Source organism: Dermacentor albipictus, chromosome 8 (genome assembly GCF_038994185.2).
Source record: "Dermacentor albipictus isolate Rhodes 1998 colony chromosome 8, USDA_Dalb.pri_finalv2, whole genome shotgun sequence".
Taxonomy (NCBI): domain Eukaryota; kingdom Metazoa; phylum Arthropoda; class Arachnida; order Ixodida; family Ixodidae; genus Dermacentor; species Dermacentor albipictus.
In genome coordinates, this window is record NC_091828.1 from 20353807 (window position 1) to 20376558 (window position 22752).

General features: G+C 45.5%; 2 protein-coding genes across 6 annotated transcripts in view; one reads left to right on the forward strand and one right to left on the reverse strand.

Moving 5' to 3' along the window:
- LOC135919594 (mucin-2-like) overlaps positions 1-9331 on the reverse strand; it is a 117940-nt gene extending 108609 nt beyond the window's left edge. The window contains exons 1-3 of one of the 3 annotated variants that reach the window (XM_065453510.1): positions 9078-9331; positions 4913-5011; positions 3496-3570 (exon numbers count right to left, since the gene is read on the reverse strand). In XM_065453510.1, coding sequence (XP_065309582.1) covers positions 3496-3570; positions 4913-4987 — 150 coding nt within the window. In that variant the 5' untranslated portion in view covers positions 4988-5011; positions 9078-9331. Of the gene's footprint in view, positions 1-3495; positions 3571-4912; positions 5012-8713; positions 9002-9077 lie in introns of those variants that run through there. The other 2 variants (XM_065453512.1, XM_065453511.1) reach the window with 2 other exon arrangements.
- Positions 9332-9518: 187 nt separating this feature from the next.
- On the forward strand, positions 9519-18507 carry LOC135919596 (histone H3.3A). Of its 3 annotated transcripts, none has more exons than XM_065453513.1 (3): positions 9519-9693; positions 11906-12218; positions 16882-18507. In XM_065453513.1, exons 2-3 carry the CDS (start codon positions 11937-11939, stop codon positions 17008-17010), a joined length of 411 nt encoding a protein of 136 aa, XP_065309585.1. In that variant the 5' UTR covers positions 9519-9693; positions 11906-11936; the 3' UTR covers positions 17011-18507. The 3 variants fall into 3 exon arrangements, with proteins under 3 accessions (XP_065309585.1, XP_065309586.1, XP_065309587.1); XM_065453514.1 differs by lacking the exon at positions 9519-9693 and adding an exon at positions 10239-10393; XM_065453515.1 differs by lacking the exon at positions 9519-9693 and adding an exon at positions 10490-10642.
- Positions 18508-22752: the final 4245 nt, after the last annotated feature.

Here is a 22752-nt window from a genome sequence, read left to right on the forward strand (position 1 = left end):
GAAGCTGACAAAGTTTTCAGTTTCATTAGTAAAGATAAGATATCGGTCTCACCAATTACTATTTCGTACATTGAGGTGTTAGAAGTATTCATTGTGATGGGGGCTAAAAAGGCCGCTTCTCGGGTAAAAACTTATATGAATGCTTTATTGAAAATTTAAGCGCAGTCAGTCACAGGAATACTGCCTCCTACAGCATCGGTGGTGGTTATATCGGGATTATTAGAAGGATTGACTGTCTGCCAGATTTTTCGAGGGCTGTTTGTTAGCACTCATGATAGATCTTGTGTGAAGAAATGGCGACGAGTAGATATCATCACCGACTGACATTCCTTATCGCAGGCTCTGTAGCGTTGCCAGGAATCGGACTGCCTGTTTAAGTTGGCCTGTCTGTAGAGGCGTTTCTTCTTATTAGAGGGCTATTAAACCAAATCACAAAATACTGTTGGAATATTGATTTGTATTGGTCTCATCCGTCTTCCTACTTTGAGTCGCTACTTGGCAAAAGGAGACCTGTATGGCATTGAAATCATTTGTCAAAATATGAGCCATGACTGCTTTTTCCTGCTTTTGAGGTTCTGGCATTTTGCGGACAATGAACTGGTTGCAGAATCGCAAGATCGTGTCTTTAAGATCCGACCTCTGGTAGAGAAATTTAACCAAAATTTTGCCACTGTGCTTGAGCCGGGAAAGAAGGTCAGGGTCGATGAAACAATGGTGCCATGGTGTGGCCTACTTTCATTCGGATAGTACCGTATTTACTCACATAATGATAGCATTTTTTTTTAACAAATCGATGAAAATTCAGGAGTGCAATCATTATGAGGTGTTAAGAACGGCCAGCTGCAGTGCAAGTTTTGCCGGCCAGTTTCGACAGTGGCGGCAACTTTCCTGGAGCGTCGCCGCAAACCTCTAGCCAGGGCGTGGCTAAGTCGACTGTGTGTCGAGAACAATACGCGCGCCCCGAACTCTCCGTCGCTGGAGCAGAGTTCAACAAAGCAGGCTTTGTGCCTGCACTTGCCACCGCCACCCTGGCTTGCCGCGAGTGGGGAAGTACCGCGGGAACGTCGACCGAGACCCCTTCCCATGCACCGTTCGTGAAGTAAGCCCCGAGTTCTGCAAAGACAGTCGAACGTCGGTGGGCTCCGTGAACCTGTGTGAGTGTGTGTGTAAGTAAGCCCTCACGCAAAGAGGTGGCCGTTTTCCGTCGACTGGGTGTCGGGGGAGGAACGAGTGTTTATAAACCGCTGTTGTGCGGATGCTCAGTACACTCTCTCTAGCAGTCATGTTAGACTGATGCACTTTCACTCGCAGTTATGCTAGACTGTTGTAGATACTGTATATAAACCGATATTCCTCGTTCTCGATGAGAAGCAGTCCTTCCCTTCATCAACGTCCTCAGCGTGGATAACTTGGACGTCCTCAGCGTGGATAACTTGGACGACGGCATGGGCCAGTTACCTTCTAATTCATGCCGGACTGCAATCTTGACAACGGGTTACAAGCGATTGGATTGAGCCCCGAATCCTGACAGCGGGTTAAATTTTCTGCAAAAAGAAAACCTTTTTTTTTTTTCATCCTGCGTTTGCTGCGGGATGACAGGAGCTCAACTACAGGTGGCTGCCACTGTAACAGTGCGGGACACCAAAACAAATATGGCGGCCAGCGAAGCACGGTGAACGCACCGAACTTGATTATTTTTTTCTTCTTGTGAATACATTATGTGCATTCAAAAGTTTCTTCTATATCAGTAATTAATAATGTCGTTAATATCAACAAATTTGAGGCAATAACGCAGCCATGTCCACTTTGAAGGGACAGAAACAGAGATGGGCACGCTTAGCTGCCAGTGACATAGAAACACATGACGGGCATGCTGCGAAAAGTGCGGCACTTGTATTCACTATTATCCTAATATGGCACGTTTCTGCAAACGGTGGGCGAATATCTTAGCTGTGCTAGAAGGGTAGGCACACGAATAGGGTACAGTTTTAACGTATCTCTGTAAATGTGGCTACTGTTGTTGCCGCTCGAGAATTGTTACGGCCCCCAAGTGCAGACAAGAGGAATCGAAAGGTGCCTTTTTTGTTGTTGTTGTTTTGAACACAACCATTATAAAGCCTACAAATAATAATGCTAAGGCAAGTTTGGTTGTAGCTTTTTTTTTTATGGAAGTGCGGAAAGTGATGAAAGGAATGAAATGGGGCATCTGCTTAAGAATCTGTTTGGTGCGTGCAAACAGCTTGGTATGGCTTGAAGAGTGTAGCATTCAACAGCATTCCACAAATGGTAAGCGCAATCATCATTAGCAAGACTTGGCACACGACATATGGCTGTGGCAAGTTCGAGATGCAATCATCACGCTAGAAAGAAAAGAAATTGAATTTTGAGGACAAAACTTAGGGGTGCAATCATTACGCGAGTGTGATCATTATGCAAGTAAATACGGTATATTCCAGGAAAAGCCCATAAGTACGGAGTCAGCCTCCTCAAGGCATGTAGAAAAGACAGTTACATGCTAAAAGTCGAAATATATGCGGAAAGTATGATCGACAAGTTGTCGTCAGACAGGCCGAAGATGTAGTTTGAAACTCATGCAAAATTACAAAGGAGTTGGGTGCACACTGCACATAGACAACTTCCACACACGCTTGCCGCTCACTCTTTGCCTTCTAAAAGGAGACGCTTTAAATTGCAGTAAAATTCGCTCAACGAGGAAAGGACTGCCAAAAGATGTCACAGAAGCGAAGGTTGCGAAAGGAAGTGTGATCGGACTTCAGTCCAAAGACGGAGTGAAGGTACTGAAGCGGTTTTCTTGAGTGCGCTCACCTACGCATTTCACTTACGCTATGGACGTAAATATTAGTGTAAGAGCAGGAACATTTGACACTTGCGAAATGCTGTCGTGTGTGCATTTTCTAAGCCTTATGTGTATGACAATGCATCAAATTTTTAATTCTTATAAGTATATTTCCTTTTTTGATTGTTGTTATTCATGAATAAACAGTACATACATACCAACGCAAAATATTTTTTTCTCACTTTACGGTCACCCTAGAAAAATTACGGTAATTTTTTTTAATATTGGTCCCTCAGAAGAATTGGAATCTGCAATAAAAAAATCGACCCTGGGTGTCGCATATGGTGAAAAAAATCGACCCTCAAAGGGTTAACAACCTTGACATGCGAGTAAGCTGTCCATCTGTATCCTTTTGAGACTGCAAATTTTCATGTCGATGTCGCTTGATCCATGCCATGCCTTCATTTTCTTGTTTCTTATTTTTAACAGCTTCGCCTATCACCTGCATGCATATACATATGCATTTCTTGTACGAACAAGTTTTAGTTAGCACTTGTTGTGTCTCGTTCAATGAGTGTCTTTGTTAGCACTTCGTTACCACGAATGGTTATTCATTATATCCGTGTTCTTTTCATTTAAGTTTGGCAACCACTACTACGGTGACTAAGACACTAGCAACAGGGCTGTGAACCACCAACCTTTGCACGCGCTGCCTCCCTCTCGCAGGCGAGTGCCTTGAAATGCCTCATAAGCAGCCGCTTCTCATTGGTCATCTGCATGCAGGAGTAAAAAACAGAGTGTCCCACAATTACTTTGACCAACATTTTAAAGACTACACAGTGGTTCAAACAAATCTTGGCACCTGACTTGAAGCTTACGCCTACAGACCAACTTGCAGAAGTTACAAGAGGCCTCCAGGCTTTTTGAGTAGTATATAAGTAGTAATTTTTCGCCTATTTCATGCTTCAATGACAGTGCCTGATCACCAGCAGCAGTAGCCCTACATACATCTAGCACAAGATAAACAATTCTCCCAGCGACGTCGACTGTCTTGCATCGGTGTCTGCTGTCTTCGGGCTGCAATTTTCCTAAACTCGTCGACTAATCACCTCGTTTACATGACAGCGACATGCATGCACTCAATGCTGTCATCTTTATAATCCAGGTATTATCTGTTTCATACATAGTGGGCAAAACTAGAAAGGCTAGAAACGTCTCTAACTGCTTGTACGTGCAAACAAGAAAGTAGTGTGCCACATATGAAAGAAAGATGTAGGCAATAATGTAATTCTACGTGAAATTAACTCTCATACCTTTAGGTCGCGCAGTGCGATGCAATTATCACACGCAATGCGTCACCTGTTTGACCCTGTACACCCCCAAATGGCCAGAGTGACACATTTCTACGATCAGAGGCCAGAGAGCAACACTTGTACTCATGACTAAAACACAGTATGTCATGTACTGGAAGCGCAAAGGCGCCCAAAACATTTCATGATTCGACGTAACCTGATGTCTGGAACTTGCAACAGACCAAGATTTTAATCCATAGGAAGTGCCGCGCATAAAAAAAAAAATGCATTGCAAAAGGCATGCAGTGAGACTTATCATCATCAGCCTATTTTTCTTTCAACTGCAGAGTGAAGGCTTTACCCAGTGATCTCCAATTACCCCTGTGCTATGCTAGCCAATTCCAAGCTGGACTTGTGAATTTCCCCTTTTCATCACACCACTGAATTCTGTATCGCCCATGACAGTGCCTCCTCTCCCTTGGCATTCATGCTGTAACTCTAAAAGGATTACCAGCTATCTACCTTACGCATTACATGGCCTGCCCAGCTCCATTTTCTACATTGCAGACTTTATAAAATTAAGGTTTGACTTTACATATCAGCGTACTCATCCTGAATAAAACAGCTGGAACTTACCTTTCATGTCATAGTTCATGTTTCCATCACTGTCCTCGCCTTTCTTTAGCAGTAAACATCTCACGCAGAGAATGCTTGTTGTGGTGTGTGCAAATGCCAGCCTCGATGTACTGCTTGATGCTTTGCCCCCGAAAGTAACATACACCAATTTCCGTAAATTCCAGTTGTTTCAAACGTGCATGCTCACCAGAGGAGGCAAAATGGGCCTGCCAAAGCTTTTGATGCAGGACACGTACGAGCACTGCTGTGTTGCTTCTGCCATGACAGCTGTCAATCACCTGCGTCACTGGACAGTGCAGGCAAGACACTGCAGTTAGTGATCTCTCTGCACCTAAGAAAAAAAGGTTATACGCATTGCAATACCTTTTTCTGGAGGTGTCAGCAGAGTATACAAGATGTAATAACGTCAGTTGCTCATGTCATAAAGCACGCAAGTTGAGCCAGCATGAAAAAATACAGAGCAATGGAAATGAAGCAACATTTTTTAATTGAAGTGCGAGACAAACAAAGCCAGAACATCCAGTAAACCAACATTACGGCTAGCATAGGTCAGCATACCCACACACGAGTATACTGACTCATACATTCGTCTTGCAGGCACGAGATAAAGGGCGCAAGTAGACAGCGTGTGCCGGTTAGCACGAGTGCAAACAAAAGTAGGCAACGGTGATATCAAGTGGGTGCCGATAAGTGCGAGTGAAAGTGACTATGAATGCAAGTGGGTGTCAGCGAGCAAAAGCAAGTGGAAGTGTCAGTGAGCACATAGCCTGCAAACATGTTGGCTTTTTCTGCCACCTTATGGTAGCAAGCTTAATCCACTCAGATAGCAACAGGAAACTAAAAACAAACACTGCAATATAATGGCAGCAGGACGTTTGACATCTACTCATTTTTCTCCCTGGCAGCGTGCCAGGGAGTAGTCATTGCTAACTCATAGGGCCATATTGCGCTTAATGAAGACGTCGACTTTACTAAGAAATAGTGCCAATATTGGTTGATGACCTTGAACCCTAATAAATGTAAAGTTACGTCCTTCATTCGCCACTGCCACCCTATTCTGCATCCCTTACAACACTGCTCACATGCAACTACAGTTGATTGTACATGCAAATACCTTAAGCCTTTAGCCTAGCCAATGCCTAGCCTAGCCTAGCCTTTTACCTTTAGCCTAGCCAATGATCTGTCACGGAATGCACACATGGCTATCATCTTGGCAGCTAACAAAGCATTGCGTTTCCTTACTTGTCATCTCTGCCATGCACTGAAACATGTAAAAGTTCTTGCTTATAAATCATTAATCCAATAAAAACTAGAACATGCATCCCACATCTGGAATCCCCCCAAAGTTGGTCTCACTAATTATCTTGAATTAGCTAAAAACCACACTGATAGATTAATTCATCCTCTATATTCCCATAAAGTCCAGGCTTCAGCCTTAAAAGCACAATGATATTTATCTCTTCCATCTTTTTGCCACCATGTCGCCACCCTCTCCCAAAAGTTATTTCATTCTACACATAATTGTGAGCCTTACGTAACCCCTGTGATTTACATATGTCATAGTACAAGCCCAATGCATTTAATGTTGCTCATCTATTTGCTGAAACTAAAACATTTTCAGCTTCTCTCTCTTTTTTTTTAACCAGAGAAGCCAAGTACAAGGAACAGCTTCTTTCACAATATCACTTGCCTGTCAACCTTCACAGCAAATATAACAAATAATATTTCACGATAGAAACATTACAATTTTTTTATACATCTCTGTAACCCTCTCCTTGTGTCATTTCCCATCAAGGGGTTTTTAAAGAAATAAAATGAAATGAGAAAAACAACGAAAAACGTGGTTATCATCCCGGTGTGCAAGCATGAGCCCCATGATGCCACTAAGAATGTAGATGTGGGGGCAAAAATAGGTTGCCTTCAGTTTTCTGTGCTATAGTCTCTTCGTTATGTAGGTGTAATAATTGAGAACCTTCCCTTGAACAGCGATTAGAAGATAAGATGCTGAAGATTCCGGGTTTATGATGGTTCTTATACTGCAGGCACATATATGCACTACACGGGATGCGAGGAAGATCAATACTTTTTACCTATTCTCTATCTTTTTTTTTCCAGTATCAATGTTTTTTTTGTTTTGTTTTTTTTTCATTAGTGTCTTTCACTATATCAGGTAGTCAATTACTCTTTTCACAACTTTTCAGCTCTGAATATCTTTCTCAATGCCGTCTTGACACCATTTACATCAAAACAGTACAAATTTCTGCAGCCATTTGGTCTGGCAGTCCTGCTGCTCTACAAGTAATAAGTGCATTGATAGCATACAGGGTCTTGCAATGCAGACACAACCAAGTGACACTGCAAGCAAGCTGTGGCCAAAACATACATAAAGTGACATTAAATAGAAACAACGAATCAGTTTATATTGATAAAAGTGTTCTTGAAAGACACTACTTTCATTGATTTTGCTGTAATAGCTATGTTGAGTGATGTTTCAGTTTTTTATTTTGCGCCAGGACCCCGTGGCCACTACATCACAGGTTGCAAAGCATTTTTTCACATTTGGGATGTGGCGGTTCAGCAAAGGTCCACAAAACTTGCTGCATTCAGTTTTGGGATTTAAAAATATATTATGCAGTCCACTGCGAGCAATAAATATTTAACTAGGCCCAAGCGGGCAGTGCCAAAATTTATAATGTCGCAGAAGGCTCGTGTGAGAACTACAAGGCATGGTCGCCACCAGTTTTTGGTTCTTGCGTCTGTGCTGACATACCAACCGTCTTCTCACAATAAAGTGTTTTTTTCGGTATTGCGGGAGTCTAATTTACCAACATAGCTAAAATAATTTTTTTAGTGTCCCTTTAACTGCTACTAGGAAGTAACCGTCTATGGTTCCTTTCTGCAGCGCGTTCTTTACGCCTTATGATTTAGCCCTGGTGCCCTCTGCTTGCAGCTGTTCAGGTTTCAGATGCACAATCTAGACAGTTGTTGCCCATCGAACATGTGGCTCCGACACACGTACAGCATGAATTCACCCAGAAATGGGTCAATTATTCCAATATATAATGAAAAAAATACAATTTCAAAGCTGCTATGGACTAAGTGCCAAAGAAGGTAAAATTATCTCTTAAAATGAAAGTAATAATAGCAAAGAGGAATCAATAATCATTAATTGAAAAGTGCGCAAAAAAAAAATGCGGATTTCAGCATTAGGTTGGATTCCATGGGAAATTTCTGGACTGAGAGCAAACATCCCCGCGACTGAATCCAAGAGTAGAAGCCTCAAACAAAAGAATAACTGGTTCTGTTAAGTTCAGGTAAAGTCTTACCGTGCAGTCAGCAGCATTTTTTTTGTATTTCCTTTACAAAATGAAAATAAACAGCCAACTACTACACTGTCCACCAGCTGCCAATCAGATTTCCTACATCAATTCTTATTACTTTCCTCCTGATGTACAGCTCTCGCACCAGTGATTTCGGCATCCTTAGTTCAACCGTTTGGATCGCCTGAATGCTGCCTGTTCACCGTAATCCTCCGGAGACTTATTCAGAAATGCATGTTAACTTGAAGCCCACGCTTGACTTGATTTAAATCACCCCTGTAGTGAATGCTCGAAAGGAAACGCAATGAGGCATCTTTGTTGGGCTCGTTTCAGGCGTTGCTTGTATCAACTCAAGCATGGGCTTCAAGTTAAGATGTATTACGAGGCTTATAATCTATTTCGCGAACTTAACCTTTTCGAAGTGGTTCGAGAAGGAAAGAAATCCCTGCAATTCATCAAGGTTGGTTGCCGAAGATTGTTTTTTTTTTCCCGCTAGCAGTTACTTGTACGATGAAGAACGTGGAAGCGGCCGCGCTTGAGATAACATAGACGGTAAGGTGTGGCACATACTCTTATTATTGACGTCTACAAATCGCCACAAAATCACTGCCTTCGGGCATTTGTAAGAGAGGTGCTATTTCAAGATACTATAATCAGAAACGACAGACCCAGCCGTCCGCCCGTAGTAGCTTCGAACGCTGCCAGACGCACAACCACAACGCTGCGGATGGTTTTAGGAAGTAAGCGTGAACTGGGATGAAAGAAAAGCTGTTGTTTTGCATCCATGCACGCAAGCTTCTTGATGCCGACTCCGCGCAAGGAAAACAGCTTTGCTTCCTTCGTCGTTTTCAGCCAATTGTCAATCACATTCGGCGCACCTCACTCGCCCAATTCAGCAACGTGACACAACTGCGGTTGAACTCGAGTCACAAAACACGACGCAAGCGTTGCATCGCCGCCTCATGAGCATTCGATAATAAACACAGCGATATCACGGGCGATCGAACAAATAACACGGGGAACCATGCTCACGTGATTTGATGAGTCGAAATTTCGCGCTTCGGAGCTCAGCTGCGGAAACCGTCGATCACCTGGAAGTGTCTTCTCCACCGCGCCGCAATAACGTCTGCATTGCGCGACCGTCCTCTCAAGTCCTCCTGTTTACGCACGATAAGGCATTACGCAACAAGATAGTCGGCATATCGCGCCAATCACACCGTATTATCGATAACGGCCGCAACACGAGTGACAGCTGTTTACTAGCGTTGCCTTGGCAGCGCGAATATCTGAATGGCAAGGCCCGCATATAAAAAAAAAGCATATTGGTAACTATAATGAGCCTTATCCCTGGCTTGTAAAACTCACATGAAAACCAATAAAAGAGTCGATATTTTTTTAAATGTTTATTTAGCAGTTTTTCGGAGTTATTTCGCTTTTTAATGAGGACATAAACATAAGATATAAAGCTGTGTTTGGACTAGACGGCGCGAGAGTCGATCTGACCTACTTAAGAAGTTCGTTGTGGTGTGGTTTGCGTCAGGTTGAGCCGTTTGTGTGTGGACGCTGGAGTGTGAATTCACGTAGGGCTCTCGTCTAAGGTTTCCTTTGCTCAGGCGTCTGTATACCTTCGAGACACGGTTCGTGTAAGGTGAGTAAAGAAAAGGCAGTTAAGTTTGGTCAACGCTAGTGAAAGTTCAGTGGATATGGTTCCCTCTACTTGTGTTCATATGTTTTTAAGGTTCCAAACTTCTACGTTGTTTAGTCATTTACGCATCAGGTATATTGTTCGACGAAGAGCCGTTGTCGCGCAAACGAGTCGTGCATGAGCTGTCAGCTTGAAACCGGCGGCTTTTGAGCAGACCGCTTGCGGAAGTAGGCGAAAAATTGACTTTCGGTGCAGCCTTATAGGGTCGGTGCACGTTTTCTTAGTTCTTTCGTGATATTTTACATCCTGTGGCGCGTAAAACACGCATATCTACCGTGAAACTGCTCTCGGTGCCGAATGAATTCGAGCACTGTACCCAAAAAGCGACCGTTTTCGACATCCAAACGGCTTCTAGGCGGACCAATCGCGATTCGCAGCTGCCAAACGAACGACCAATGGAAAACGAGCTTATCAGAGCCAATAGTAAGAGACGTGACGTCAAGAACGACCAGTAGTAGCTCGCGAAGCTTATGACGTTGCGCATCTGTCATGAGGGGTTTTTTTTGTCGTATATTTTTTTTAGTCTTCGCGCTCGGCCATTTTTTTTATTAGTCTGTTTCTTGTGTACGCACGCTTGCATGTTGTGAGCTGATCCGCGCTGCAGCGCAAGTCCCGTGAAAGTGCCCCGGATTTTTCGCTTCAGGTTTGTGGCGCGTTTTTGTGCACAAACTCCTGGGCCGTTCCGCGTTTTGGTCTTCTGAGCCGTGCGCGAGTGTGTAGCGTTGCCGAGACTCGTTCGCGTTGCTGCCACGTCTGCCCCCACTGGCGGCAGCGCACCTCATTGTGTTGCCTTTCTCTCAAAATATCCGCGGCAGCCATTTTGAAACAAAGCTTCTCTGCCAGGGTTTCGCGTTGTCCAGTCTTCGGCCCTGACCGTGCAGCGCTTTTCGCGGTGAGTTTGCGTGTAGCGTGCGGGGTGGCATTTGTAGCATCTGCACTGGGAACCTGCCAGAGAACTTTTATACGCGGGAGGCACCCATCCGGCTGTTTTGTGGGTCGTCCGGAACGCAGGCTAGTTTCCGTTAGGCCTAACTTTGCGCAGGAGCGCTTCCGTTAGTCGCCGACCGGGCACGTATCCCTGACCGTGTCTTGTAGTGCAGTTCATGGTTCGATAACTCTGTAGTCTTCAGATACTGCTAGTTCGCTCGCATACACTCGCTGCGAGCAGGCGGCGTCAGAGGTACGCTCGCTACCGCAGTACGTGCTCTGTCGCCAATTGGCGGGAACGAACTTCCATTCGCGCTGTGATTCAGCCATGAGAAACCGCGTGCGCATTGCAGGATGTTTTGCCTTTAGCTCATTGCTCCGTGCTGGGCACGCTCGGGCGTGTTCAGACGTGCCTCGTTAGGTGGGTACCCGGTTTCGTCCCGACTTGCTACGCTGCATCACTTTGCAACTGGCCACCGCCGCATTCTGACCCCCCTAGATTCCGAACAGGCCGTGGCTTTCGCTGAACGCAGATTTTTTTTCTCGTATCGTGCAAGGCGTTAGCGCTTCTCGTGGCTGCGTGCTGCTAGCTTCTTGGCGTTCATGACCACGCTGACAGTAGACCGCGATTTATCCTGCTGCTGGCGCGTTCTAACTTGCAGCCGCCAGATGCATTTCGTTCCGTGCCCAATTACTGCGGGCTAGGCTCGCGCTGATTTGTCTACTCTTGTGCGTAGTCCCGTCCTCTTTGAGCTGTTGACATTCGTTCTTGGCTACGCGAGTTGTGCTCGGCGTTCGCGCTATGCGCCAGTGACAACCACGCGCTGCCGTTTCAGGTGCCCCTCTCGCGGCGTGTTCATCCCTAATGGTTCTGGGCGACTTGCCCGTTCTCAATATAATTCGCCTGCCTTTTTCGGGGATGCAGTGCGCTGCCACTTACACTCGTAATCCGTCCTTTAGTTGCGTGCCCTTAGCCGTCGTGCGTGGCTAACGCTGAAGGCGGTTGCCGCGCTTTCCGGGCAATGAACCAGTGAGGCGCGCCCCAAGATAATGCCGATTTTATTTATGCTTCGTGGTTTAACCCTGCAGCTATTTCCCGAACTCGTGTGGACCAGAGTTAGGATAAGCTGCAGAACACCAAGCATGTTTCGGTGCCCACGGCCTTCTTGCGGGTTGTTGACACTTCGCAAGGTGCCGTGTTGCGAGCCTGTTTCCTTGTGTCGCGCAGGTAACCCAGCCTTCATCTCGACGCATCAGCAATGGCCCGTACGAAGCAGACAGCCCGTAAGTCCACTGGTGGCAAGGCCCCCCGCAAGCAGCTGGCCACCAAGGCGGCGCGCAAGAGCGCCCCCTCGACGGGCGGTGTCAAGAAGCCCCATCGCTACAGGCCCGGCACTGTGGCCCTCAGGGAGATCCGCCGTTACCAGAAATCCACCGAGTTGCTCATCCGCAAGTTGCCCTTCCAGCGCCTCGTTCGCGAGATTGCGCAGGACTTCAAGACTGATCTCCGCTTCCAGAGCGCAGCCATCGGAGCACTCCAGGTGAGCCGGGAGTCTTTTTTTTTTCCCGTTAATTTCCATCTCTGAGGTCGCTTTCTAGCCCAAGCGGTCGCTCATCGTTGGATGTACGTCCACTTCTCATTTTTATACCTTTATGGTATTCGCCCGATTTCGAGTGCAGTGTAGTGACTTTCTATTGACAAACTGGGCACAAGCCTTTGGAGTATAGCAAGCTTCTGCAGCAAATTCGAGCGAACATCACCACCAGGCTCCTTCGCATATTTTCTGGCCCTGCGAAGCTGAGGGTATTTCTCCAAAGGACAGTGTACTACGCACTTCCTGTTTTGCTTTTGTGCCTTGTCGGCCCAAGTTCCTGCTGAAGGTTCCCAGCAATAACTCCACTTCCGTGTCAGGGTCTCGTCGGGAACATCCACGACTGTTTGCTTTGTAACCCTTCCTGCCATCATCCAATCTCTTAACTGTAGCGCTCATTCGCAAAGTCTGCATCGGGGGCCTCTTTAATGCCAGGCTCAAATTTAGCTTAAAGTCCACTGCAAACATTGCTAACGCTCGGACATTGGGCCTCCATGGCGACGTGAAATCCCCTTCTGCAGCAGCAGCTGCCATTGGAGAAGCACTCTCGGTGCCGACGGTTTCAGCCAGCGTTTGTCGCCAGAAACAGTCATCCCGTGTTGCACATGGCAACAACCCCATTTCTGCAGTAACTGTTGCAGTTCAAAAGGCCGTGGAAACTTGCTAGGGGTTTTGTACGGAAGGTACCGCACCAGTTGCAAGTGTAATGTGGTCGACAAACTGACGCTATGCAAAGTGCACAAATTGACACAGCTTGCAAGATTGCTAGCAAATCGCCAGACGCTTGTTTTCACTGTTCAAAGAGCTGCCGGCAACTCCAGTGGTGCATTGGGCGAGTGGTGTGACCGATTCTTTATGACCAAAAACTGTTCCTGGGCATGCCAAATAACCTGGTGTGAACAATCCATAACATTAGCCTTGTTAATGGCTTCCGCGAGTCGGAAATAACAAATGCAGTGTAGGCAAGATTTCATGTATTTACTTAATGTCGGCTCGTTTGATACAGTGCATCTTGAAGGCACACTACATAGTTAAATTGTGAGACGACAAACGGCATTGGCAAGCTGAGCTTGCGGACTGTATTTACTTGTAATGTGAGGGTGACATCGGGTTCATGGTGATGACGTTGATGTTTCAGTTTAGTGTTCATTCAAGATGAATAGTTTGGTAGTTGCTTGCAGGTGAGCATCCCAAGTCGGACTGCAGTGGGACCACTCATTTAACGAGTGGTACACAATAATTACTACAGCAGCATGAAAGTATGCAATCTATAACTAAATAGAAAGTCAACAAATTTTCGCATTGCCAATCTAAATTTGTTAACCCCATTTAACACATGATGTACATATTTCATCTACAAAGTAAATTAATCGGGACAACTAGTTGTAACATGAAATTTTGAAGTTAATATTTGAATGCCTGCAAAGATGTTCTTGATTTAAAGGGAAGCTGAAGAGTTTTCCAGGAAAAATGAGTGAAGAGCTGTACGTAATGGCTTTCATCTCTCCGAACCTGAATATGGCATCGAAATTTAGTGAAAGTGCAAACCGGTTTTATTTCGAAGAAAACTGCAGTAGCAGACATGGGCAGCTCGCGCGCCTTGTTTCCGCCCGTGATTGGTCGGGCTCCTCGTGACGTCAACATTGGTGTTCGTCCGGACCGGCCGCTGCCGCCATACATGAAGCACAGTGCAAGGTGGTTTGGCACTGTGGCTTGGTGAGGCGGTAATGGTAAATTTCAAGAGCTTTCGTTTCGCAAATGCGGAACAGCGCAATTTTAAATCGCAATTACTTCATTCCTAAGTGAGAAATTCCACCCAAAATTCTATGCATAGTTTATAAGGTTCCTGCATCCGTATACGAGTCTTATTGAATTCGACACTCTTCGGCTTCCCTTTAAGAACATGTTTTAGCTCATGCACTCCAATGTAAGTACATTACAAGGAGAATTGGGTCTCTGCACCAATTGACGAGGTTTGTTGCATTTAAAACAAACTGAAAATCTAGTGACAGTTGGTTTCCACTTTCTGTTTAAGGTAGCCAATTTTTTATTCAAAATTCTCGTAAACTTGAGTTTCACTTTCACTCAACAAGGGAAAGTATCAAAATTCTGTGAATTGCATCTGATAGGACATCTAGAGCGGACAAAATTGACGTGTTACACATTATTTTAAAATAATTCAGTAGTATGGAAATACAGCTTTTGCAGAACCCTTGTAAACAACTTCACAAGTTCACGTAAGATGTAAATTGTCATTAACTTTGCTGCATTTCTTGCACTTGTCCCATAGTTCAGCATTGGTTGATACACGAGTCAGAATTGCTGCTTTGTCTTGCATGCTATAACTACACCCGAAATGTCAGTGGCCAGCTTGCTCCCCCTGCCTATGTATTTCACGCGGCTTCAAACCTAGCTAGTCTCTTTACCACAGTGCCCTGTTTTGCACATTGTTGTTCATCATGCCTTCCTATATTCTGCGACGGCTTTTTGCACACCTTCTGGCTGTACTTCGTAGCCTTTGCTCTTCGTTGGACATCGGCCACCATGGAAATTCAGATATGTGGAGATTGCACCCCACTGTGCGACTCATGTGCACGCATTGTTGCCATCTAGGGCAGCTGTACATCTTCCTTTGCATAGCGCAGTACCAGTATCAGGGTGTCTACCAACTGGGAATTCCCGGGGATTCTTAGTAGTCTAGAAATCTTGGTCAAAACACGGGGGAAAATTGGCTGTAATTTTATTGAAACTGTCGAAACTTGCTGTAATGCTGGCTCAAGTAACTGACTGGAATAAAAATGAATTGTCTTTGATGCCTTGTCCTCAGCTGAAGGAGTTGCCAGTGTACAGTCAACGACAGACTTTTTGGGTTCCCGATAATTTAGACGGCTTTGTGGCACCACCATGTACCCCTAAAGTCAATGTATCGGAACGTTTGACATTTCGGAGGCAAGCACTCTTTGCAGGTCCAAAACGGCATCCATCAAATCCACCATTGCTGTCAATTCTATTGCCTCACCACCTCGAATGGCTCTCGCCCGCAGGTCCACTTGCAGCCGCCACCAACCGCGGCAGCGCTAGGCCAGGTTGCTTTGACATTCGCTGTTCAGCGTCTTGCCATTTGGTGCCGTGTTCTTCATTGAAAGAATTCGCCACTGTCAGCAATGCGATTTCACCTTTATGGTCCTTGCTATTGGCTTCGAAGCTTGGAAAGCATGGCACATTGCATAAGGCAGGTTCCTGAATGTTCGCCTCGGTACAGTAGTGTTACGTAGTGCAGCATACTGAAAAGTATTGCGGCGATGCATAGCAAGCATTGAAAGGGCCAATTGTCACGGGACGCAGTATGTATTCCTTAATTAGACACGCATACACTTGTCTGTCGCAGTACGAGCACCTATATGCCTAATAAGTGTACTGGCACTCATTCAGAGCTTTTTCGTATGCGATGGTGGCGATTTAGGCCCATAAGGGCAGTAAAAGACATGCATGTATTTTGTGAAGCTGCCCGCTTTTCTGGATGTTTTCACAGCCCCTAGGAGTACTAAAAATTGTACGTTCACTGTACAGCTGACCAAGAGCATGGTTCGTGAAGCGCACGTGTGTCGGCAGGAGAACAAGAACAGAAGACTTTCGCATTCAGGAATTGGAAAGGAAGCATCCTGCCTCCGATTCTTTGAAGAAGCTTGAGATAAAAAAAATGTATTGGCTGACGCAGAGGTGCAGGTGTCCCTCGTTCAAACCAATATACTCTTTCAAGTAGCGAAACGCAACACAGGCGTTGTGCATGGGCTGAGAGGTGGACAGCTGAGGGTGACTTACAGCTGTTGAGAGCGAATCTCACTTGTGAAAAAGTGTGGGCATCATACCAATGAGCTTGTAATCATTATATAAAAATAGCTCATATTCGAAAAGATTTGCTTCTGTACGTATCTCCTTTTTATCCCTATTTATTCCTGTTTGAGGATGGTAAGCAATGCGCAATTTGTTGTACCATTTTTTTTTGTGCAGGCATTTTATTTGCTGAGAATTTCGCTAGCCCCCCCCCCCCCCCCCCCCTTTCTATTCTCTTATTGAATATATATATAAGCACTACTCCTTATTATACAAACTAGATTGTCTCTTTATTTTTAACATGCTTACTAGCGTGACAGTATCGAGCGACATGGTGTCGGCCTGCCTTGACATAAAACAAAGTTCTGTGTCGCTCGGGGAAAACCTGGAAAACTCTAGGAATTTGGAAATGTCAACTTGGTAGACACCCTTGTGATTCGTCTAAACTGTGCGGGACCTGCCACCATTGCTTAGTGGCTCTAGTGTCGCGCAACCAAGCACAAGGTTACAGGGTCAAATCCCAACTGTGGCGGCCGCATTTCGATCAAGGCAAAACAGCCTGTGCATTGAGAGGCACATTTAAGATCGGGCAGCCAAATTAATCCAGGGTACCTCACTATGGCACACCTCATATTTGAGTCGTGGTTTTGGCCTTGTCCAACCCCAGAATTCATTGCAAAAGTAGTAGCCATTAGTACCACGGCAGTAGCGCACTTATTTCGGCACTTGTGTTGCTTCTGCCGACCCTGACTCGTGTCCTTTGCGTGCATCCCTGCAGGAAGCCAGTGAGGCGTACCTGGTTGGTCTGTTTGAAGACACCAACCTTTGCGCCATTCACGCCAAGCGTGTGACCATCATGCCCAAGGATATCCAGCTGGCCAGACGGATCCGTGGGGAGCGTGCCTAGAGCTCCTCGGCAAAGGGACACACTTCTCTTCTTTTGCCCCGCTCGTCGTCCTTGCTCTACTCTCTCCACATCATCGTCATCGCGTGCCTGTCCTCCTCCTCCGTCTCGTCATCGGTCTCTGCTCCCTTCTTGTGGCAGCCATGCGCTCAACCAGCTCTGTTCAGCAGCAAGCAGGGTCCACATGCCAGTGCCACCTGGCGTCGTGTGGAGGATGTGTTCACATTGCTGTACGTGCGAGTGGCTGGTGTTCCTGCCATTGCCACACAAGCGTACACCACTGCGTGCAGCTGCGCACCACCCCCCTCGCAAGCCTGAAGAAGTGCAGTGTGGACCAACGTCCCAGTGTTGTGGCCCTGCTGTGTATTTATCCCACTTTTGGTTGCGCCGAGCTGCCCCCACTTTGCAGACATTTTACGTCCTCTGTACTTTTTTTTTTTTTCTTGAGCTCGAGGTAGAATTGGCCTGCACTCTGTAAAGTTCTTGGGAGTCCAAAGTTTCTACTGCCTTGTCTCTGAGCTCCTTTGGTTTACATTTATGTTTCCATTTCATAAATCATGCCATCGTGTAGTGTTGCATTGACTGGTGGAGTGCGGACTGCAGCAGCTTTGCCGCGTGCAAAAATGGCCCCAGCCACTGGGCCAGGGACACTGCTGCATCAGTCTGCTAGACCAGCCTGGGGGCCCGCTTGCAGAGAGGATCTTGCAAGGCATCTGGCAAGCTATACACATGTGACGGCTGTGAAGGGTGTCTCCGCAAAGATGTGGCAGTGCCCACAATTCCTCTGCAAGTGGGCCCCCTCATTGCAAGTGCACAAACGCGTACTTAACAAAAGCAAATTGGACCTTGCGCAGCTACCTGCTTGATTTCTCCCTCCACATTTGGAATGGCTTATCGAGGCATTGACTGGACAAAACGGAGGGGAATGATGATGGCCGAGGCCCTCGTGCTGGTCGTTAAACGTGATTCGAAATGTACCTCTGTGAGGTGGGTGCGTTTTTTTTTCCAGCAAGTACAGCCTATACAAACACTGCTCGGTTTAACATGAGCTCTTTGTTTGTGATCAGAATGGTTTGCACGAGGGCATCGCAATCTCAAGTCTGCTCACACTGTTCCATTCAAAAAGTTTTTGTCTACCACTGCCACGTTCCACCGTGCAAAATCAGCCTTGAACACTTTTTGGTTTTCACATGGTTGTAAATCTTTATTTTATTCAGAGACTACTTTCCAGTCCCTTAAGCATACTTTTTTTTTTCTTGCTTGCACCCCTTGGATGAAAGTTGACTGTCATCTTAGTGTACAAGCGTGTCAAGAGGGGCTAACTACAGCGGTTCAGTGTTTTTAATAAGTGTTTGCATATCTATCAGTATCATGTCACCGCCATTACACCTTGCATGTAGCGATAGCTTGTCAAGCGACGGGTTGTAGTACGTTTGTCAACTCTGGTCTTCACCGTGATTGAAACAAAAACAAATTGGAATAAAGTGCATCACATTCCAATGCTTTGACTGTGTTGCTGCTTTTGGGACTTCTGTCTGGTGCCTGCCCAGCAAACGAAGCCCTCTTTTGGTTCAACTATGTCCCATGAATAAAGGGGACAATGAGACATCCACCTGATCGTAGCAATTCCTACAAAGGAAACCCATACGGGTTCCTCGAAAGAAAAGCATTTTTCTTCAACTGTGAGGCTTTTCTTTCGAGGAACCTGTATGGTTTTCCTTTGTAGGAATTGCTACGATCAAGTGGATGTTTCATTTTCCCTTTATTCAGTTACTTCTCTCCACCTTGCGGGTTTCTGCAGAACTACTATGTCCCATGATTCAGTTCAGCTTTCGTACCTGCCATGCTTAATTTTCATCAGCATTACGAAGTTCTTACTGTAGCTTCAAGTTATCTGAAAACTCTTGCGAAAAGCTTTGCTTGTCCCCCATGACACTCCTATGTCAAAGAACTTCACTCGAGCAAGCTAATTACAATGAAATTTGCAGTAGCAGGGCCACTGTCGGCTAAAATTTCTTCCTTGTTAGCATCTGCTGTTTTCTCTTCTTGAGGTAAAGTAGAGTGCTTTTCATGGGCAAATGGCTGGTGTGATCGATCAAGGCGCACGTCGAATAAAATATTTAGTCATTCCCAAAGTTCGGCAGGTATGAATTTTATGCAAGTTTTGGTCCATCCACCACACTCCCGATTGAAACTTTCAGCAAGACTTGACCAAGCTGCACTGGCCACTTCAACATCGCCACAGTTGCCCAGGCTTCAACTTTGCATGTTTGTAGAGAAGCTGCATTACACATGGTTTACCTTGTGCGTAGTTTCAGGACTGAAACGTTTGGTGCTCTGAAATCAAGTTCTCTACAATTAAGCCTTGCTTGAGTGCCAAGGTGCTCAATATTTTGGGCAAGTAATTCAGCCTAATTTGTGTGGATTCAATTGCATAAACACACTTAAGTGGAATGGACACTCGATGGAAGCACTTGTGTGCAGATGTGACCATTGAGCTCGAAGTGTTAATCTGTTGAGTCTCGCATGGCATTCCTTGTAATCTAGTTGTTTTTCAGTACATCAAACTTTTCGTTCAACTGGAATGAACTTCATGAATTGTTAAACTTGGCAGTTAAAGGTCTGCAAATGCAGCATTTGTTTTGACAGCAGTTATCAATGAAGAAAAAAATGCAATGGTTCTTTTTGCCACAGCTCAAGAGACTGTATATTGCAATGCAACTTCTTTTTAAAGCACTAATACCCTCTTTTGACCCTGTAGGTTTTTGGAACATCATTGCTATAGAAAGTTACCGGAGTATTGAGTGCCAAGTACTATAGGTCCATTTTATTCACTGGCACTTTCTGAACTAGCCCAGGTGTTGCATTTCCCCATTTGCTTTACCCACCTCTATTGGTGGTGCCTGAAGTGTGGCTGTCTCGGCATGTTTCCTACTCTCGCACTTCTAGCGTGTTGCCCACAGAAACGTAGCCTTCGAGAAATATTTAATGGCAGAACGGTGGAGAGGTCGGCCGGAGTGAAGTGCCTCTAGCCTGCTACTACATGCTGCGGAAGGGGTTTGGGGCAATAGCAGATGGGATGTGAAGAGGAAGGAAGGTGTTGGTACGGTGACTATGATGAGGGCTACATAGCACAGTTGTCTTCGCGGGCAGCGGTGGAACTCCTTTTAGTGTAGCTAGGAGACGTGTCTATAGCTTTCATGATTTTTATTGCTGTTAACGCCACTGGCGTATTTTGAGCAGACAGTAGCAGCTGCATGGCATCAATTATTTGTTGCATTTGAATTCATGACTAAGATAGCACTGAACTGGTGGAAACTGCTTTATATACGAACTGCAGGACAAATATAATGGGCCTCCTAATGTCCGTGTTGCTGAGCCACGGTGTTCTAAGCAAATTTTTTGTATGCCAAGCATGATTGGCGGACTTCAAACTAGCTTTACAGCGAAGCTTCTCTGCCTCATCCTTTGACTGTTGCTGCCTTGCGCATCTGCATGGCAGAGAGGAAAGGCGAAGCACCAGATTGGACGCCCAGCGTGCTACAAACTGCAGGTAAACAAGACGTACAGCACGAAGGACAAGGACTGCGCGAGACTACAAACACTGCTCACTTCCAACAATATTTTGTAGCGTTGCTACGTCTATATATCAAGAGGGGGCATGTGCAGAAAATGAAAGGCGCTCGCAAGGGGTGTTCTTACAGCAAGGCATTGCACCATGTACATGGCCACGTGAAAAAAATTACTTCATTAGGTTTTGGCACATAAGAGGAGGCACTAATGCTCTAACTAATCAGTTGTGAAATCTGCTTCTATAATTTCCCACATGAGCTGTCTTGCTAAAACTTCCTTGCACGCAACCACAATCCTGGCAATGGATGCTGAAGTGGCCTGGAACAGTGTTACGAACATTGTTGTAGTGCTTTCTTGAACGATCGTTTTAAGCATCTGCCTGTCTGTCCAACATATTTACTGCTGGAAAACGGGGAATCTGGTAAAGGACATTGGTTGTGCATGCTGCAAAATGTTTTCTGTGCCCAACAGAGCAACAAGTGATGTGATTTTGGCACTTTGACACGTTAACAGAGCCTTGCCAGCTTTTCCAGGGCTGCAAAAAAAAAAAAACGGATTCCTAGCATACTGCCCAATTTTTTTTTTTAGCCTATGGGAGACATCATGCCCATACAGTAGCACTGGAAACCGGGGCCTTTCGACCGGCTGGCTCCGTGATAGCGGGCTCATCACGGTTGGTGCTCCACGGAAGCTGTTCCACTATGGCTGAAATTAAGGGCAAAGGGTAATCAGCTCAAGAAAGAAAATCAACTTGTGTGGAAAAACTATGCTGCATCTCGTACAAGCATGATTTGAGTGTGCATAATCTTTGAGTGTGCTGCGTTAAAGGGGCAAGAGTGGCTTCCCTCTCCTCAGTTCGAAGCACCGGCACTCGTTTGCAAGACACAGCCCGAGATCTAGAGAGCACGAGGAATTATCCTACACTCGTAAGCAAAATTGCACCCTTTTGCCACACAACAATAATCGTCTGACGCGGTGAGCCCAAAGCGCAGCGTTTTCAAGGAAGGAAACTCGAGCCAGACAGACGATTATTGTGTGGTAAATATACACCCCAAAGGGTGTACATTTGCTTAAGATAGTATAGGTGTGCTCGTGCGCAAGTTCCAAAAGCTGCAGCTCCTTAAACTGGGTAGCTTTTCATTGTTCAACAACTGCAGCGTAATTTGGCTGCACCCAACGACAGTGTGACTTGCATGCCTTTTTTTTTTTTTAAGTTCCAGGAGCATTGGTTGACTCTTGCATAACAAGTGTGGAATAATTACAAATCACCCGAGACGAGCAGGGCAAAGTTCATGGGTTTTATTATAGATATATTGGAGCATAAGTTCAGTTATAAATTGAGTTACTGAAGTGTCTGGAATAATTGATAACTGGCCAATTATTAAAAAAACGGTTGCCTTCGAGTTCGTTTCATGTGCCGCTAAGAGACACATACCTAAGTCTAAGATTAGGTTCGCCTGCCATTTTTAATTCGAGCATTAGGAGCATAACAAACGTTATATATTTATTAATGTATCAGTCGTATAGACTCCCGATGTGGTTTTGCGCTGTTGTTTCCTTTCCTCGGAGCATGTTATTTCGCACTACCTAAATTTAGGATGCAGCACCGACTCTCCCAGCAAAGCACCCTTCTGGTGTGCTAGGCTGTGGCACTGCTAAGCTCGTCGCTGAATGCAATAACGATCGCTTAGGTTTAGGCTCACATTAAAGAACCACAGGTGGTCAAACTTAATCTGGAGCCCTTGGATGGCGTGTCTAATAAGCACGTAAAATCCAAGAAGTTTTTATTATTATTATTATTAGTCATCTTTTTAGCTTGGTTGTTGGCTACAATCGGTTTTGGTAAGAAATAGTAACCGATTCAGTAAGGCTATCTCGAACGTGTGCCTGCTCAAGAGCCACGATGCGAGGGCATTTCACAGGTGGACAGCACAGATAGACTGAGCAAGGCTGCTTGCTTGGCTTGCACGTTTGCCCGTTGCATTGACGGCATGAAGTAAATCAACCGAATTTACTTCTTACAGGCGACATAAATGATAGTGTTGATTGTGTTGTACAAAATTCGCGATATATCGTGAATATTTATATATATAGTGACTGGTGTGACAACCTTCCTCGTTCGGCACGTTGCAAACTGAGCGAAATGTGGCGCGACTGCCTCGCTAATCGGGA

Excerpts from the sequence above, each read along its gene's own strand:
- LOC135919596 (XM_065453513.1), top strand. The coding sequence starts at position 11,937 with ATGGCCCGTACGAAGCAGACAGCCCGTAAGTCCACTGGTGGCAAGGCC. Across the intron at positions 12,219-16,881 it reads CAGCCATCGGAGCACTCCAG|GAAGCCAGTGAGGCGTACCT; the intron begins GTGAGCCGGGAG and ends GCATCCCTGCAG.